Genomic DNA, 18,292 nt, shown 5'->3' with positions numbered 1-18,292 from the left:
GCAAGGTACCGGGGAGCGCTGAAGACGCAAGGGTGGCCCGGGTCCGTGGGTGCCCTAACCCAAATCCATTGACCTCTCCAGTCCTTGTCTGAAGAGTCGTTCGGCCACATGGTCAGGTACTGGGGCCGAGACTCAATCCGGTACCACCCAGAACCATGGCTTCCGTGCCCACTTTGAATATTTGGCACTAGCCGATGAAGCTTTTTGAAGCAGTGCAGGTTCGGCACATACTTGAAGAACTTGCAGACCCATAAGTATGTCATCACCCTTCGGATGCTGGTAGGAGTTAGCTGACATAGGGAGATATTGTAATGGATCAGCAAGTCTCGGACGAATACGTCCAAAGGGAACCTCAGCCCATACTGAAGTTGTCTTGTGTACACCCCCACATACCCCGGGGGTGGACGATGGATTCTATCGGATGCCACGGGCATTCGGCACCAATACCCATCAGCTTCAAGGATGCCGTAATGCAATTCAATTTGTTCGGCAAACCGATACTGATCGGCATTCTCCACCCACCATGAGTAGGGGCGGTTCTTTATCATGGCCGAAGCTACTTCGGCATCCTCCCACTCTGAAAACCCGGGGAGGATATCCCAAAGGACAGCGGGAACTTCATCGTCCCGCCCAGAAGCGCTCGGCCCCTCCGTTCTCTGAGGAGGAGCCGAGGAAATTGGAGTCGCCCTAATCCCTTCAGCAGGGTCAGACTCTGGCCTTTGTCCATTCCAGGTCCCAATCCTGATCCTAGGATCGGGAATTGGCCTTGCTCTTCTTAGAGCACGGGCTCTACCCCTAACTCCTCTTGCCATTGATAATTTCGAAGAAAAAAGTCGAAAAAAAGAGGGAAGGAGTTCGAATTCGAAGAAAAATAAACTAAAATCAAAGGAATTTACCTTAATCTGAAGCGAAAGTTGCCGATTTACGAGTTCGAAGTGGCAAGTCTCAGTTTCTAAGCTTAATGCTCGGGGAATTTGCGAAGTTTTGATGCGGGTTCTTGGGTTCTCTCGAGAATTCTGGGTTTGTGTTGGTGAATAAGTGAGGAGAGATGACGCGCCTCTGATTATATCTCCAGAAATGGGAATACGGGGAGTCCGCGTTTCAATTTCTCTTAAATACCCCACTAAGTAACCGTTAAACACACGACCTTGCGATTAAACTGCCCATTATCCGTCCAACTTCCACAATCACCCGCCTTAACCGTTGTTATCTCATTAATTACGGTTTTAATTCAAATTTTTGGATTAATTAAATCATTCACTTCTCTCCTTTTCCGAATTAAATCAAACCCGACCCGTCATCCTTCCAAATCGGGTCGGCAAGTTGTTTGGGTCCAATTTAGTCCAATTGGGCTTAGGCATTAAATGATTCAATTAAAAGCCCAAGGTCAAGGTTCATCTCTCCAATTGTGCTAAAGTCAAAGATCAGCCCTCAAGGCAAGCCAATTGGGCTAAGGCCCAACTTCTCCATGTATGAAGAGGTATAAAAGCCATCAATATTACATTTTTACATGGATTCTCATTAATTCAAGCAAAGCCTCAATTAACTAATTCTCTTGCATAGTCTTCTCTTTCAACACATTGTACTGACTTTAGCATCGGAGGGGCCTTCCTTGGAAACACCCCCGAGGCTAGTTTACGTGTGTTTACTGTGCAGGAAACCTTCCGCCCAACATTACTTGGACCGAATCTAGTCTTCTCCGTTTCATCGGACCTTCGGCAAGGTCCCATTGTTTTCACCCGAAACAGTCATTATGTTACTGTATCAATGCAACATATTGTGTCATAGGTAGTTTACTTTAATAATGTGTTGAATTGATAGATCAAAATCGAAGTGTCAATATATGGTAAAATGTGTAATGACAATAATCAAATGGGTAAGAAAACAAGTAGTTCACAAAACACAAAAAAACACTTTCTGTTTAAGCTCCCCATCAAAACTACATATACTAACTTATGAGTTATACACACTTTAAAATATGAGATATAACAACACAAACCAATCAAGGGACCATGATATTGCTCTCCCAAGCAGGTAACCGTACCATGGTAAGGGACCATATATAACACCCGTCATCCTAGGAGCTAGGCAAAGGAGCATTGTAAACATCATTCAACAAGACATAAGGCCTGATGTCATCACGACTCATGTTCCACACCCTCACTAGGATCATGTGGTCGATTGTGTGGTAGGCAACAATCATGGCTACAGGACATGCTCTTAAGCAGCTAGTGAAACCCTTTCTTTAATAGAGCTTTATTTTGCATAAAGCGTCTACCACTAGTGAACACCACACTACTAGTAAGAGCAGTAACACAATAATGGGCCATTTAGGGCCCTAAATGAAGTCCAAATGGACCCAAACTTGGGGGTCTGATGTTTTGTAGGTCAAAACACATCATGGTGTAGTTAGAATTTCCATATGAGGCTTGAAAACTTCTAGAATGTGCATCATAGTTTGAGTATCGTCTTAAAGGTTCTATAGCTATTTAAGCATCTCTTGTACATATCAAGATTCTAGAATACTAGAACTTTGTGGATCATTCAAGAATATTATACATACAAGCTAAGGCTTTGTACTCAAAAGAGTATACAAGCTACTTGGTAGTTAAGGACTAGAACTACCCTCCATTTGAGGAAGTTAGAATGTTCTAGGTTATACATAGGAGACCTATAAATAAGGAGCCTCCCAGACATTTGTACATTATCCAAGCACTTTGTAAACCTCTAATGCAATACAAAAACAACATTTGCTCATACAACTCACTTGTGTTCCCATCCCTGCTTCATTACTTAGCTTTCGTTGCACACTTAGGTTTAAGAAAACATTGGGTTTTAGCTTTGATTTGACTAGCATCCTTGGGGAAGGAAGTTAGTGTGCGCGCGTGCTAAGGACTAGGGGATTAGCGGCATATGACAACAATATGACTTGCCTTGCATTTTACTGTGGGGCTAATGTTTGACCTCTCAATAAAATGGGACCACTTTTTTAAGGAACTTATCAATATACCTCTAAACACATATCTTAGATTAAATTCACCATTAATTGAAAGTCCAATACATGCTTATTAATAACTATTTAACAATCAACCCCTACTTTAGATAGTGACTAAAATTATTAACATCATGCGCCCTTATATACACTCAACAATGAACTCAAGGCTTGCATCTAATGATAATAATCCTAAGTTTGCTGCTATATTAAGTTGTTCAATTAAGCGTCAAAAAGAATTTACTAAGAACACCCATGAAGCTACTCACCCTCACTCAAGGCTGGCTATGGGCATGTGCAAACAACCCCATAGCACAGGGCCCCAAATTGGGGAGGACCTCCAATTAAATAAAGGCTTTAAATATATAGTATAAATATAATGAATGCTTATCAATTACATTGAATCAATCCTATCTAGTTCAAAGCAGCAATATGATTAGAAGGGAATGGTTAGTTGGTCAGTGGATCGAATTTTCATGGCTGCGATGAAATCATTTTTGTCTTCTCATTTTTCTTTTCTTATGTTAATTATAATTCACAGAAATTTTGTAATGTTTGTCTTTTATGTTATTTTTTTCCATTTTCACTAGGCGAAAAAGGGTAATCAACACCGGTTCAAAACCCCCATTTAGCACCGGTTAACCGGTGCCAATAACTGTGTGTGTGTGTTTTTTTTTTTTGGCAATAAATAATAATATTAATACTAATAATAATAATAATTAAAAACTTGTACGTCCTACATTAATTCTACCATTATTATATATAATAATAATAATAATTATTATTATTATTATTATTATTATAATATTAATAATAATAATTTCTAAATTGAAAAAAATAACAACATTACATAGATATTAATTAATAATCTATCCCAAATGCAATACAATGAAGTGTCATATTTACAATTCCTCAAAAAAAAAAAAAATAGAAGTGTCATATTTACAAACAATACTAATTAATAATGCAGTTAAAAAGTTAACAAAATACAAATTCAAATAGAAATGACATTTACAAATTAAATGTGATGAAAGACGCCAACATGTCTCGAACTTCATTAAGTTCCTTGCTTGTCAACGGACCTCCCTTTTGTACCTTGCAAAACTTGAATAAACAAAAATGATGTTAGAATTAATTACTTAGGTTATGCATGTAAAAATACATTTACAAGTTCAGTTAGGCAAAAATTTATTACTTAGGCCTATATGACTACTGCTTCGCCTATATTCTACATTTCTTATCAAATTAACTCATTCTTTCTCATAACATGTCAATATTACTTAGTTATAGGCGGCTAAGGCTTGAAATCACATTAAAAGAGCAATTCAAGGGTTTTAGGACGCATTTTCATCCAAAATGGCCCAAATAAGGCCTACATGACTACTAGGATGCTTATTTCCTACATTTCTTGTCAAATCAACTCATTCTTACTCATAACATGTCATTATTACATAGTTATAGGCGGCTAAGGCTTGAAATCACATGAAAAGTGCAATTCTAGGATTTTAGGACGCATTTTCATCCAAAATGGCCTAAATAAGGCGATTTGACTACTAGGATGCCTATTTCCTACATATCTTATCAAATCAACTCATTCTTATTCATTACATGTTATTATTACTTAGCTATAGGCGGCTAAGGCTTGAAATCTCATGAAAAGTGCAATTCAAGGGTTAGGACGCATTTTCATCCAAAATGGCCCAAATAAGGCCTATATGACTACTAGGATGCCTATTTCCTTCATGCACATCATTCCCATCAACATCCCCACTGTACTCTCCTTCTTCACCGTGCCAAATCCACACGTGGTATTTAAGCCTAAACCCACGACAAATTACATGATCTCTAATGATTTCAACACTATTGACCACCTTCAGAATATTATAATCAACACAAGGACAATAGAGGCAATCGACACCCATTCTGCGCTGATAAGATGAAGCCCTCTCGCAAAACTCTTGAACCCCATCAAAGAATTCCAATGTATCACGTCTACCATACATCCAACCACGATCCTTCTCCATTAAGTAAATTGTCTCTAAACATAGCAACATATTACGAATAATGTATAATTGCTACATATATTATATATGTAAGTCAAATTCAAACACACACCATGCATATAACATTCATATAGATAAAAAAATGCATATATGCTTCCAAAGGGTCCTTATCACTCCAACCTAACCCATCCTTGAACGTGTAATCTCACTAGTGAATGTATGTCGACTTTCCAATTTTAAGGAAAATCCGGCAGCATTTCCTCCCAGTTCTCCAAGTACACGATGTAGGTAATTACATACCCACATATGTACCCAGAGAAAAGAGTGAGGAAATGGTAAGCCAAGATGTTCCTTAAAATCGAAAAAAAAGACATACATTCACCAGCTAAGTGAGAGTAAACGTTCAAGAACAGTCCCAACCGGGGACTATTCAAGACTTTCTCCTAATTTGGAAGCCTTGAACGGGTATCTAGGCATATGATGATGCAAGCATTTTATATATTGTTGTATTTATTTGTCACTAAACAATACACAAGTTGTAATAGCATGAAAAAAACTTTTATTAAATGAATAAAGAGAAAGAAATGTAGCTTAGAGAAGTTTATAATTCATACCAATATAGCAAGTACAATGGATGTATTCTTTCTAACTTCCCACTTGAGCTAAATATGTAGTCTTCAAGAGAAACTTGTACTTTAATTCACATATGAATCTATAAAAAAAAAACAAAAACAAAAAACAAAAGTTAGTAAGTATGAACTATCAAAGTATCAATCTATCATGTCTGTCAAATTAAAAAAAATTTATGGCTTTGCAAATTTAGTTTCATTTTATTATTTATTTTATTTTATTTGTCTCAATTCCTTTCCTCGGTTTTGTGTGTAGGGGTTCGGGTTTCATGGCAAGTGAGTTTGGGTTCCAATTTGAGTCAAATGCTAAATGCCCATTCATAAGCATGCTGCCAGCTCCACCAATTGCCGCCAAGCGTAACAGTTGCTCCACCAGGCTGTTGCAGCCACACTCACCGAACAAAATCAGCAGCCCCTGCTTCACCATTCACCAATTAACCAATCCAACCCACAGCACACGTCCACACCTGCCACACCTCACCAAACTCTCCTGCTCCCTCACAACCCGCAATTCATCCACCAAATACCACCGCAGCCCAACCACTAAAACAAGAAATACCCATAAAAAATTTGCAAGCTCACAACAAGACAATAACTCAATGCACAATAAGTAAAGGAAACCGGAAAGGCAAGCTCACCAGACACCAGATCTACTGTTCGAGGCCGTGCCGCCGTGACAAGAAGGCCGTTGTGGTTGAGGTGGAGTCGTGCGCGCTTCAATGACAAACCCTAGATTACAAGAACCCTAAAATTACTAAACTGAAAAGCAAATCAACGACAAACCCTAGATTGCGAAGGAATTCGATAGTTTAAAAAGACCACAAAAAAATCTTACCTTGAAGCTGCTTCAATGGAGGTGAGAAAGCTCAGAATCCGCTTCAATGGAGAATAAAGAGCACGAGCTTCAATGGAGGAAAGATATGGAGAGAGAAGGAGGTGCAGTTGCTTCAATGGAGGTGAGAAAGCTCAGAAACTCTTCAATGGAGAAAGGTGAAACTTCAGAGGTGGTGGAAGAGAAGAGCGAAAAAACGAGGGAAAACAGAAATAATGAAAATAGCAGGGGGAAAGAAAGAAAGTAGAATATTGATTTTTTTATTTATTTTTTTTTATTTCGCACCGTTTTGAATCGGTGCCAATACATTATTTCGCACCGGTTTGGTTTGAACCGGTGCGAAATCTCTTTCCCCTTTTTTTTCCTCTTCTTTTTTAATTCGCACCGGTTTGAACCTGTGCGAAAAAGATAGTTTCGCACCGGTTTGGTTGGAACCGGTGCGAAAAGTCTATTTCCCAATCCCGCCTATTTTTTTAACACCGGTTTTCAAAAATCGGTGCGAAAACTGCGGTGCCTATTTCATTTTTTCTACTAGTGTTTGCTCATCTTTTCTAGACAAAATGAAACATAGTTAATACAAATTTGTTTACTAAATTACATAGATATTTTTTTTTTAATTTATTATTAAACCTATACTTGAGCAATATTCATTAGAAACAACTACATTTTACTATTCCTAATCCAGTCAAGATCATTTTTAAGCATACATAACTCATACTAACTATATATTTGATGTTATTGACTAAGATCTCACTACCTATTTTATAGTCTATAATGCCTGATTAATACAAAAAATATTCATAATAATTACCATTCATTATATATAATTACAAACAATCGTAGATCAAGACCACCAACTCAACAACCATCGATTTGAATACTTCAACTCCACCAAATCTATTAATTGTTAATATTTTACTCGTTACTTATTTTTATTTAGAAAATTTATTCCCAAATCACTCTTCGTGGCATCCATTTAGATACATGTTAATCTCGTCATTAACACCATTCCATTCCTAACTCCGGGAATTTTTTTTTTTTTTTTGACAATGGCAAAGGAAAAATAAAACAGCTACAAAATTAAATTAGAGAGGGTGCTACGGAAATTCTTTGCAATATCATTAGCCAATTGCACTTGATCTCTCATGATCTTAATAACCGAACATTTCCTGAAAAAAGCTGCCACTGATCTAATTTCATCAAGCATCCAAGCGATCGAAATGTCGTGTCCTCGGCTATCCTTAAGGTTCTCCAGCAGCAAGGCAGAATCTGAGAGTATGAGGACTTCCTCATAACCTTGGCTTTCAGTCCATTTTAGTGCTTCGAGACAAGCCCAAGTCTCGCACTATAGCGCTGACGAAGCCGTCCCAAATTTGCCTCCTCCCCTATTTCTGCTAAATAAAACTGGACCCGAAGCAACCCATCCTATTCCCGCTCTAGTAGAAGCTTTCTCCCATGAACCATCAACCTGTAGAACCAATTTGGCAAAATCGGTCTTCTGTCTTCCTAATTGGACAAGGTTGAACACCGGCGGGAGAATGGGGTCGATGCACTCCTCTGTTACACTTGTACACTCATTCCTTACATCCTTCATGAAAGACTCGTGATCCTTAATAGCTATGTTGACCAATTCCTTGACAGATGCAAAAGTAATCCCACAATCCTGAAAGACCTTCCCATTTCTGGCTGTCCATATACCCCAAAGAGTAGCAATAAACTTGGTAATACGATTACTATGTTTACCATCCTTGCTATAAAAGAGCAGGATAAAGTGTTGGATCCAACTTTGAAAAGAGTGGAGTCCAGGGAGATCATAGCAAACCGTCAGGGAACTACTATCCCAAACTGCCTTTGCTAGAGAACAGTATCGAAACAAATGATGGCTATCTTCCATCTCCTCATAACAAACATCGCAAGTAGTATAATGAAATACCTCTATTGGCCAGGTTTACCTTTACTGCTATGCCGTTATGGAGGAGTTTCCAGAGAAAGATCTTCCACTTGGGTTGAATATCCAACTTCCAGATGAGTTTTGCAAAATCTTCATCTGTGGCGGAGAACGATAGGTAAGTGGACAATTGATCTTTAGACAGAAAATAATAGCCAGTCTTAACACTAAATCTTCCGGACGGGTGAAACTTCCAATATAGGTAATCATCCATTGGTTCCGCCAGCAGTTTCATGGATAAAATGTGCTTAGAACTTTCCCAGTCGAACCATTGTCTAACCTTACCCGGGTCCCAAGACACGATATCCCGCTTAATAAAGTCGCTAACCATCCATCTTATCGAAGCCCCAATCGTTTGATTTGAGTTAACTGTAGGGATCTTCCTTTTCACCCTGGGAATACTGATTGCCCTTATACTTTCCCCATTTCCAACTTTCCATGCAAAACCTTCCTTGAAAGAAGTTACTACTTTCTGTAACCCAAGCCTTCGCATAGATGGGTTTCCCACCCTTTTAAACCTTGAGATGTTACAAATTCCACAAGGTTGGAAGCTATTGTGCACTCTTGAAACAAGGAGTTGAGGGTTCAAATGCATTCTGGTAGCTTGTTTGAAGAGTAAAGCATCATTGAGTTTTGAAATACACCGAATGCCAAGACCCCCCATACTCTTCGGAAGTTGGATTACCTCCTTCTTAACCCAATGCATTCCCTTCTCCCCATTATTCGCCCACCAGAACTTGGTAATAAGTGAGTCAATTTTGTTTGCTATGCTCTGGGGAAGCTTAAGACATTTCATGATGTGAGTCGAAATGCTAACCAAGATAGTATTGATGAGGATAAGTTTTGCTGCTTGTGAAAGACGTAAAGAGGCCCAAGAAACAATCTTTTCCCTCACTTTATCAACTAGGAATTGAAAAGAGAGTTTTTTCTTACCCTGAATATCAATTGGAGCTCCTAAGTGTGTTCCCATATTTTGTGTCTCAGACATAGACAAAATCCTTTTCATGGAATCTCTAATCTCAAGTGGCACCCTCGGGGAGAATTTAACAAACGATTTTTGGAGACTCAAACACTGTCCCGAAGCTCTGCTAAACCTGTGAAGGATGTCCCTTACACACAAACAAGATTCCTCTGATGCCTTGAAGAAAAGCATGGCATCATCAGCAAAGAAAAGGTGGGAAATGGCCGGAGATCTCCTCGAAACCTTCAAACCTTTAATCTGCTTATTCAGCTAGGGTAAGCATTCTGGATAGAATATCCATACAGAAGAGAAAAAGGTAGGGGGAGATGGGGTCCCCCTGCCTTAATCCACATTCGGGGGAAAAGTGGGTAGAGGTATGTCTATTTATGACTGTCTTGTAGCTCACTGTCGAGACACACTGTGATAGCATTCTTAACCAGTGGTTCGAGAATCCATATAGCCTGAGAATTTTCGTAAGGAAGGCTCAATCGACCCTGTCGTATGCTTTAGACATGTCAATCTTGACTGCTAATAAATCCAATCTCTTTTGTGAATTTACGAGATGCATGAGTTCGTGACTCAGGAGAATGTTGTCTTCCATGTATCTACCCGGGATGAAGGTATGTTGGCTATCAGAAATGATATCAGGAAGCACTGCTTTCAGTCTATTCGCCAGGCACTTTGAGATGCATTTGTAAATGGTATTACAAAGACTTATAGGTCTGAAGTGCTCAGCAGTTTCTGGATTCTTAACTTTCGGGATAAGAACAAGAAGTGATTGATTCCATTCTTTGAGCAAGTTCCCAGACCGTAGAAATTGTTGAACACTGTCCACCACCAGTTGACCCACCTCATTCCAAAAGATTTTGAAAAAGTTTGCATTAAACCCGTCTGAACCTGGAGATTTCGAGCCATGCATATCAAACATAGCCTACTTGATCTCCTGGTAAGTAAAAGGTTTGTCAAGCCACTCCTGACTTTCCCTGGAAATAGGCGGAATATGTAATTGTCGGAGAAGAAGATCAATATTTTCGTCGTGATTGTCCTCTCTTGTCGGAGAAAAGACTCCTTTCATCGAGTTAGAAACCAGTTTTTCCACTTCTGCATACCCTTCCACCCATTCCTCTTCGCCTCTCCTTAAAGTTAAAATCTCCTTTTGTATTTGTTGTTGTTTAACTCTCCTATACATTAACTGAGTAGGGTAATCCCCATATTTGATCCAGCTGGTTTTCATTCTTTGCTTCCAATAACCAAAGTTGAGTTTGCAATTAGGGATAAAAGAGTTGACCTGGTTGAAAAAAAGACTCTCCTTTCTGTAACGAGTCTATCCCTTCCCCCGTCCTGCTCAACTCCTTAGAGATATTTCTCCAATTAATACCCCACATCTTTTTATTTTCCAGGCACCAACCTTGGAGGTTATTCATTAAACGAGCTAACCAAAATATATAACTATCTTTAAACAAAAGTTGCTGAATCATCATTATCTACACGACAACTTTTCCTTAATTCTTATTTTTCCAATCTAAATGATTTTATATTCACTTTAACCTTCCAAAATACATGTACTTATGATTTTACTATTTTCCATGTACGTTTAATGCAATTTATATTGCAACACTTTTCCAAACTCTTTCATTTGATTTTGCTTATTTAATTAATACTTTGTAATCTTAATTATGAGTATATATATACTCATTATATTTAACTTCATCTATACTCAGTTAATTTTTTTTTACAACATTTTTTTATGAGCATTATGCATAGAAATTTGTAAAATCTTCCTTATGACTTATGATTATCATACATTTGGAATTTAAAATCTAATATCATATCATATCACTAATAAATAAAGCCGGTCTCGCAGCCAGGCCACGAGATAGCGACACTTGGCATTCCAGTTTTTCGCCAAGTGTCGCGCCACGTATGAGATAAATAGGTATTATTGTGACACATATGACGCTAATTAAGCGATTTTTGGATAGATTTTTAAGATAAAATTGTTGTATAGAGTTTTATTATCAATATACTTATAATATTTCATACAAAATTAATCATAAATTTTAATAAATATCTTATAACTTGGTACTATTTCAATAATAAAATTCGTTTTAAAAAGTTCTTTAAAATAAGATCCATTTATAATATATTTACAAAAATAATAGATAAACCGTGAAAATAAGTTTTAATCAGGAAAAATAATTTTAGTTTTGGTAAATATACTTTTAGTTCAATAAAATTTAATTTCAGTTCAGTATGTCTAAATATCCTGCATTATCAAAAAGGATTATATATATGACCGTATTTAACCTTCAATCTAAAAAGTTTATCATAAACTTTTATCAACCATTTGGGCATCGCTCGGGCACAAAACTAGTATATAAATAAAGGAGGCATTTTTGAAGAGCATTCGGGGCGTCATGTAAAGAACTTATTTCAACCAATAATGAAAGTGATTTGTAATTTATTTTAGAATTAAAAATTTCAATCGCCACATAAGCAAAAACAACGAATACGATTTGAGATTTTAAATTCAAGTGCCATGTAGTATATAAATAAAACAACGGAAGATAACTTTAGTGTTTACACTAAGTAATGAAAAAAAATATCTTATGATATAATGAGTTTTATCCAAATATCCTACGAATGAGATTCATAAATGTGAGGAGGGTGTGCCCATCGTAGGGGATCCTTCTCCTCTATGCCCATGGCCCTTTAAACCCTAGGACTTTACACTTTTTTAAGGTGTGTTAGGATTTGAATTCCTGACTGTTTGGGGGACCTTGAATTAGAGTTGATCCTATCATTACGCTTTTTTGTAAGAAACTAATAAGGAGTCGCCAATGAGTTTTAGGAAAACTCATAAACCTCGTTCATGCCTTTCTCCCAAGTAGGGTTTAAGGGATATTTAACATGAATCATAAGTTTACCGATGCCCAAATCGGTCTACTTGTACCAGAAACGAGTTCGGGAGCGAGGGTACTAAAATAACGTTCCTTTTAGGGAGGAATCGCTATTCTAGCCCAAGTGCGGCCTCTACTAGCTCTTCCTTCTTCACAATTTCATTATCAAACAATATATGCAACGTGATACCTAAAACTAAGTTAGTTGATTTTATTTACACACGTTAATCACATAAGGATTACATTGCAACGAATGTCGTTATTCTTATTTAATTCAAATTCGTGAAAGGAACAAAATAAACAAGATTCGCCTTAGCTTAGGTGATAAAACAATCAATTAATTATTCAAATTCTAGTCTTGATTAACGCAAGAATACTATGTGTTTTGGGGTTTTCTGATGTCCTGCGGGAGAGTTACAATTCTGAGACTGGAACCGGACGCCTGTACCTGCAAAACAAACGGATGCTCCGGACGATTGGAGATCCGCCTCCGACGATCAAGTTAGTACTTGATTAAGGAGTAATTAATGCGGAAATAAAAGTAATTGGGTCTCTCTAGGTGAGAGTGTTAAATGTGCGTAATCCCCCTTAATGAGGATTAATGGGCATATTTATATGCCTTGGGATGCGTGCTAGTACTAGGTTTAGGTTAAACCTAAGGCTGACTGGGCCTCCCACAATGATTGGGCCTTGTTGGCCGGTTTTCCCATTTGGCATGGGTGGACACGTGTCACATTGCAATTGGTCCAAGGAGGACGAATCTCTTGATGACACGTGGCAGGCTCCTATTGGCCTACATGAAGGACACGTGGCGAAACCTGGCTGGCCCACGTGTCGGATGCTGATTGGTGGATAAAAATCCCCTAATCATTTGCCCCTCACAGGTGGCACGTGACTGGTCACATGTTACCTATGACAGGTGTCACACCGTGACAAGCGACGGCCTGCTACAGGTGTCACTCGGTGAAAGGCCGAGAGATTCTCCCGCCCAAATTTTGAATTTTAGAAGTGACCCTTCGCCTTCTCACTTTGCCTATATAAGGGTGTGTTGACTTCAGACATTTTCACACTTGAGAACTTTTTAGAGAGAACATTCGGACCCCTGAACTTGCTCTGACATTCCAGACTCTTTCTGCCTACCGCCTGCTCTGACAAGCCGGCTACTCAGGATTTTCAGAACTCCGTCAACTTCACTCGTTCAGGTAACCGTCGGTTCTCTTACTCTTAATTTTCTCTTTATTTTATTCTTTTTTGAAATGGCACCACGGAAGCACACGACCCGACCTAGGTTAGTGATCAACCGGTCACCGGGGACGGCTGAATCTAGGACTAGGAGTGCCGCCTGCCCTTTTCCGGACCCATCTTTGCCCTTTATACAAAGTCCGACTGTCTCTGTGTCTATGCAAAACATGATGGCCAGAACAAAAAGAACTGCTAGGATCTCGAACTCAGACGGCTCCTCCCACAGGGTGCCGATTAGTGAGACATCTGACCAGGCGCCAGATGTGGAAGTGAACCAAGGCGGCTTGACAGCCGACAGTTCTGAGGGAGGGGTCAAGGTGACCCCTTCCCATTTTACAGTTGACATGTCTACATTCTCTCCTACTCCTTTTGAAGGAGAGAAGGCGGGCCCCTCTGGGAGAGGGGAGGAGTCGTCCTCTTCGGACTCGTCAGAGGACGAATCCGAGTCTAGCTCTTCTGGTCATGCTTCTCTGGAAACGGAAGAGAAAAACAACCGCCTACAAGAGGCGAGACTTTCTCACGCAGTTGAGAAGGGGGACAATTAGGCGGAGCCATCCGCCTCTTACCGAGAGCAAAATACCCCTTACTACTGCATTGTCCCACGGGGCCGGATCACGGCCATGCAAGAGAGAGTGGGGAGCTTTATTGCGAACCACACAATGGGCCCCGACTTTTTAGTTTTCGTGCCGGATCCAGAAGACACAGTCGTCTGGCCGGCTGGTACTAGTTATGATAGCGCCTGCTTTGGCTGCTACGAGGCGGCCATCAGGGCTGGGCTGCGCTTCCCACTACATCCGGTTGTTCAGCGGATCTTGGATGGGTATGAGTTGGGGTTATGGCAGTTAGCCCCAAACTCCTGGGTCAACGTACTCGACTATGTGGCCGGATGCGAACTGCACGGGGTGGAGCCAAACTTCGAGGCTTTCGCCCCCATGAACTACCTCAGCCGGACCCCTAAGGCAGGCGGTACCGGCTGGTATCAATTGACGAGCCACAGATGCTACCTCATGACAAGAGGTAAAGTAAACAAGTGGAAGGATTGGCGAAGCACCTTCCTTATCATTGAAAGTTCAGACACAGAGCTGAACAAGCGCTTCAACAGGTGGAACAGGAATCCGCCTCTTCTTGCAGGCGGCCGCAGCATGCCGCATGTTCCCCCCAAAGCCAAGAAAGAGATCCTGGATAAAGGACTCTTTAAAGTAGAGTCGAGGGTCGACTCTACTACAGGGGTACGAGAGCAAGTACCCCTGCACTGCGTCCCGAGCTTCAAATGGCTCTATGACGAGTACTTTCTGGCCTCCTGTGGCCTTAGCAGTAGGTGTTCAAGAGGTAGCCGGCCTGTCGAATACTCTTTTTTGCCATGAGTTACTGTTTATCTTTTTATTAACTTGGTATCTTGTCTTTGTAGCGGACGCCATGAGCAAGATCACCGCTTCCAAGACTACGGCGGCCATGTTGCGAGCCTCTATTATGCAACAATCTTCAACCGACTCCCCCAACAAGGGGGCGCCCTTGGTGAGCTCCGAACCTTTCACTCTCTCTGTTTTTTTTTTTTTTAGACGGGCACTCGAAGAACCTCTTCTTCCCAACAGCCGGACTCCAAGACCCGGAAGACAACTGTTGCGAGCTCTCCTGGTACTGCCAGGAAACATGCGGCGGCTGAGAAACAGCCGTCCACTCCTTCTAAAACTCCAATCAGGCCGCCTAGAAGTATGAAGCTGTCCTTGTGAATTTAGACTTGCTCCCTTCTTTACTAGGTCTAACCCGTTTGTTTATGCTTGATGCAGCCGGCCCTCAGGAGCCAGACTTGGTCGAGGTGGCCAAGTCTATGATCAAAGCCGTCCCTCCGGCTGAGAGGGAGGCGGTCAGGGGTGTCGGCACCCTTGACCTAGACGGGATTGCAGGGGTCCTTGCTGAGGTATACTTAGCATATCTTTGGTTATTTAAATTCGAGGACGCCTGTTTTTTGTTTGAAAACTGACGCCTGTTCCCTTTTACTTAGGCCCTGCTCCGAGTGAACGGCATTCGCAAGCCGCTTAACAGGAAGAACAAAGAGGTAAAGGCTGCAAAAGCTATGGCCGCCTCTGACTGTGATAAGGCAATGTTTCAAATTGCCCAAAATGAGATTTTGACAACTGATATTATTTATTATCAGGCGCAGGCTACTTCTACTATCCGGGCTCAGTTGGAGGCGGCCCAGAAGAAAAATAATGAGCTGGAGGCGACCATCAACAATCTCAAGGCCGAGCTGAGACCTCTTCGCCAAAAAATGTCCTCATACGACACCTTGGAGAAATCCTTGGCACACGTTAAGGAACGCCTGGTGACCCAGGAGAAGAGTCTTACTCAGGAGCTCTCGGCAAAGGCCGAGCAAGAAAATAAGGAGCTGGTCCGAGAGATGATGGAAGACTCTGCTCAGATCCAGCGCCTGACCTGGGACCGGCTCCTCCTCAATGCCGACTTTTCCTCATGGGAAAAAACGTACCGCCAGTGTTCTGATAGATATAATCAAGAGATCCTGGCGGCTGCCGAGGACGAGGCGTTGGAGGAGAAGGAGCCGGTAGTGGCGCTTGTGCCTCTTGGGGTGGATGCATTAAAGAAGGATGCAGCTGAAGCCGAGTCCAGCAAAAAGAGTGCTGTCCAGGCGGCAGCTGCTATTATTGAAGATCTGCCCCCTTCTTAAGCTTTATGTCTTCTTTTTATGGCCTGCGTGCCGTTTGTTTCTGTTTACCCGGCCAGGGGGCCGGGGTTTTGAATATTTTGCCGGTCTTAATGACCGGCTTCTTTTTGTATCTTTTACCCGGCCAAGGGGCCGGGGGTATGAATATTTATGCCGGCCCTTCTGGCCGGCTGTTAATATAACTCAGGCGACCATTATTTTAGGTCGCCTTTTTGCCAAAATGTTTCGAATTTGTTTCGTTTCGAATTTGTTTCGACTTTGCTAAGTATCGAAACTCTGATATCCAATTGCATACTATACCGACTGTTTTGCATGGCCGATAGTTGCGGACAGGTACGAGGTAGTTAGTCACGCCACCTATGCCCCTGGACGACTGGGTGTCTGTTTCCAGGCTAAGCGATCAGTCGGCCACTTTAAAGACTGGATCCCCTTCAACCAAGTAGGAAGGTGGTTTCCTACCTGCCTTGTTTGTTTTTTTTAGGCTAGAGACTCTAGTCGGTCCAGGCCGACTGTTCCCCACCACATTTAATCTAGTGTGAACAGGCGCTGTATGAACACCTTTTTAGTTTCATACTAAATTTTTAAGGAGTGACCAAGTAAACATGATTGTTACCTAGTCGCCGAGTGACTGAGTAGTAGAGGTTTCAAGCGGTGGGTACCGGTTGTTCCCCTTTATTCGCCAATGTTTGTTGGCTATTAACTCATAAGATACCGACTGTTCTTATCCCAAGTAGTTCAGTCGGTTGGTTGACACGGATGGTTACTGCGAACACTTGTTTGACCTGATTAGTCAGTTAAGTGAGAGGTATCCTTGTCCGGGAAACGGCTACGTGGTTGTCTTGGTTAGACAGTCGTATAGGTGCCGTGTAATGATTTTATAGAACAATGTTCCACCCAAAAGGGAGCTGCTCTCTGCGACAAATTTCATCCGGATGGATGTCGTCGGATGCCTGCTATAATGTTGGGACAGGTCGAATTAAACTTATATTTGGATCAGTTGGCTTGGCGCCTGGTCTGATCATTTCAGCCATGAGCCTTTGATAGTTCTTGGTGAACTGTGTTATGGGAGAGTAGTCGGTTGTGTGGAACAAGCGGCGTGCCCCTCTTAAGTAAGAATGAAAATTAAACATGGAGAGTAGCCGACTGTTTGTCAGTAGGCATGCCCCTCTTAGTACAAAATTTAATGAAACAGCAAACTTTTATTAAGTAGCCCTTGACTATTTACATCATTCAAAAGAAATATTTCTTAAGATTATCTACATTCCAGGTTCGAGGCAACGGTTGGCCGTCTGGTGTTTCCAGACGGTAGGTACCATTCTAGTCTTGATTAACGCAAGAATACTATGTGTTTTGGGGTTTTCTGATGTCCTACGGGAGAGTTACAATTCTGAGACTGGAACCGGACGCCTGTACCTGCAAAACAAACGGATGCTCCGAACGATTGGAGATCCGCCTCCGACGATCAAGTTAGTACTTGATTAAGGAGTAATTAATGCGGAAATAAAAGTAATTGGGTCTCTCTAGGTGAGAGTATTAAATGTGCGTAATCCCCCTTAATGAGGATTAATGGGCATATTTATATGCCTTGGGATGTGTGCCAGTACTAGGTTTAGGTTAAACCTAAGGCTGACTGGGCCTCCCACAATGATTGGGCCTTGTTGGCCGGTTTTCCCATTTGGCATGGGTGGACACGTGTCACATTGCAATTGGTCCAAGGAGGACGAATCTCTTGATGACACGTGGCAGGCTCCTATTGGCCTACATGAAGGACACGTGGCGAAACCTGGCTGGCCCACGTGTCGGATGCTGATTGGTGGATAAAAATCCCCTAATCACTATGTGAAATTAATTAATTAAAGTTTATTTAAGGTGATCAAACAACACTAATTAATTGATTAAAAGTTGTTTAAGCAAGAAAAGAAAGGTGATTTATCTAAGTGCTCGGGAATTTACCACTTTTCCTTGCTAGATGTTCGGGAACCTCCACCGTAAGAACAAACAATTAAAGGGTGAGTGTTTAGGACAAGAGGGATGATTAGTGCATAATTTCACAAAGTTTATGTTGACTTTTTAGGTTGTTTCTGTGTGTTTCAAAGCTTGTATTG

General features: G+C 41.0%; 1 protein-coding gene across 1 annotated transcript; it reads right to left on the bottom strand.

Moving 5' to 3' along the window:
* Positions 1-7,801: 7,801 nt before the first annotated feature.
* On the bottom strand, positions 7,802-10,599 carry LOC110710441. Its single transcript, XM_021888733.1, has 4 exons — positions 10,344-10,599; positions 9,925-10,262; positions 8,390-9,635; positions 7,802-8,142 (listed from the first exon to the last, which is right to left on the bottom strand). Exons 1-4 carry the CDS (start codon positions 10,597-10,599, stop codon positions 7,802-7,804), a joined length of 2,181 nt encoding a protein of 726 aa, XP_021744425.1.
* Positions 10,600-18,292: the final 7,693 nt, after the last annotated feature.

Source organism: Chenopodium quinoa, unplaced genomic scaffold (genome assembly GCF_001683475.1).
Source record: "Chenopodium quinoa cultivar QQ74 unplaced genomic scaffold, ASM168347v1, whole genome shotgun sequence".
NCBI lineage: Eukaryota > Viridiplantae > Streptophyta > Magnoliopsida > Caryophyllales > Amaranthaceae > Chenopodium > Chenopodium quinoa.
Note: the sequence above shows the minus strand (reverse complement) of the source record. Positions and strands in the feature narration are given on the sequence as shown.

What these genes read in the sequence shown, in the direction of transcription:
- LOC110710441 (XM_021888733.1), bottom strand. Translation starts at nt 10,599, where the DNA reads ATGAAAACCAGCTGGATCAAATATGGGGATTACCCTACTCAGTTAATG. An exon ending in TCCGCCTATTTCCAGGGAAA is followed by an intron (nt 10,263 to 10,343) that starts GTCAGGAGTGGC and finishes CGAAATCTCCAG; the next exon opens with GTTCAGACGGGTTTAATGCA. An exon ending in GGTAAACCTGGCCAATAGAG is followed by an intron (nt 8,143 to 8,389) that starts GTATTTCATTAT and finishes GTATATGGACAG; the next exon opens with CCAGAAATGGGAAGGTCTTT.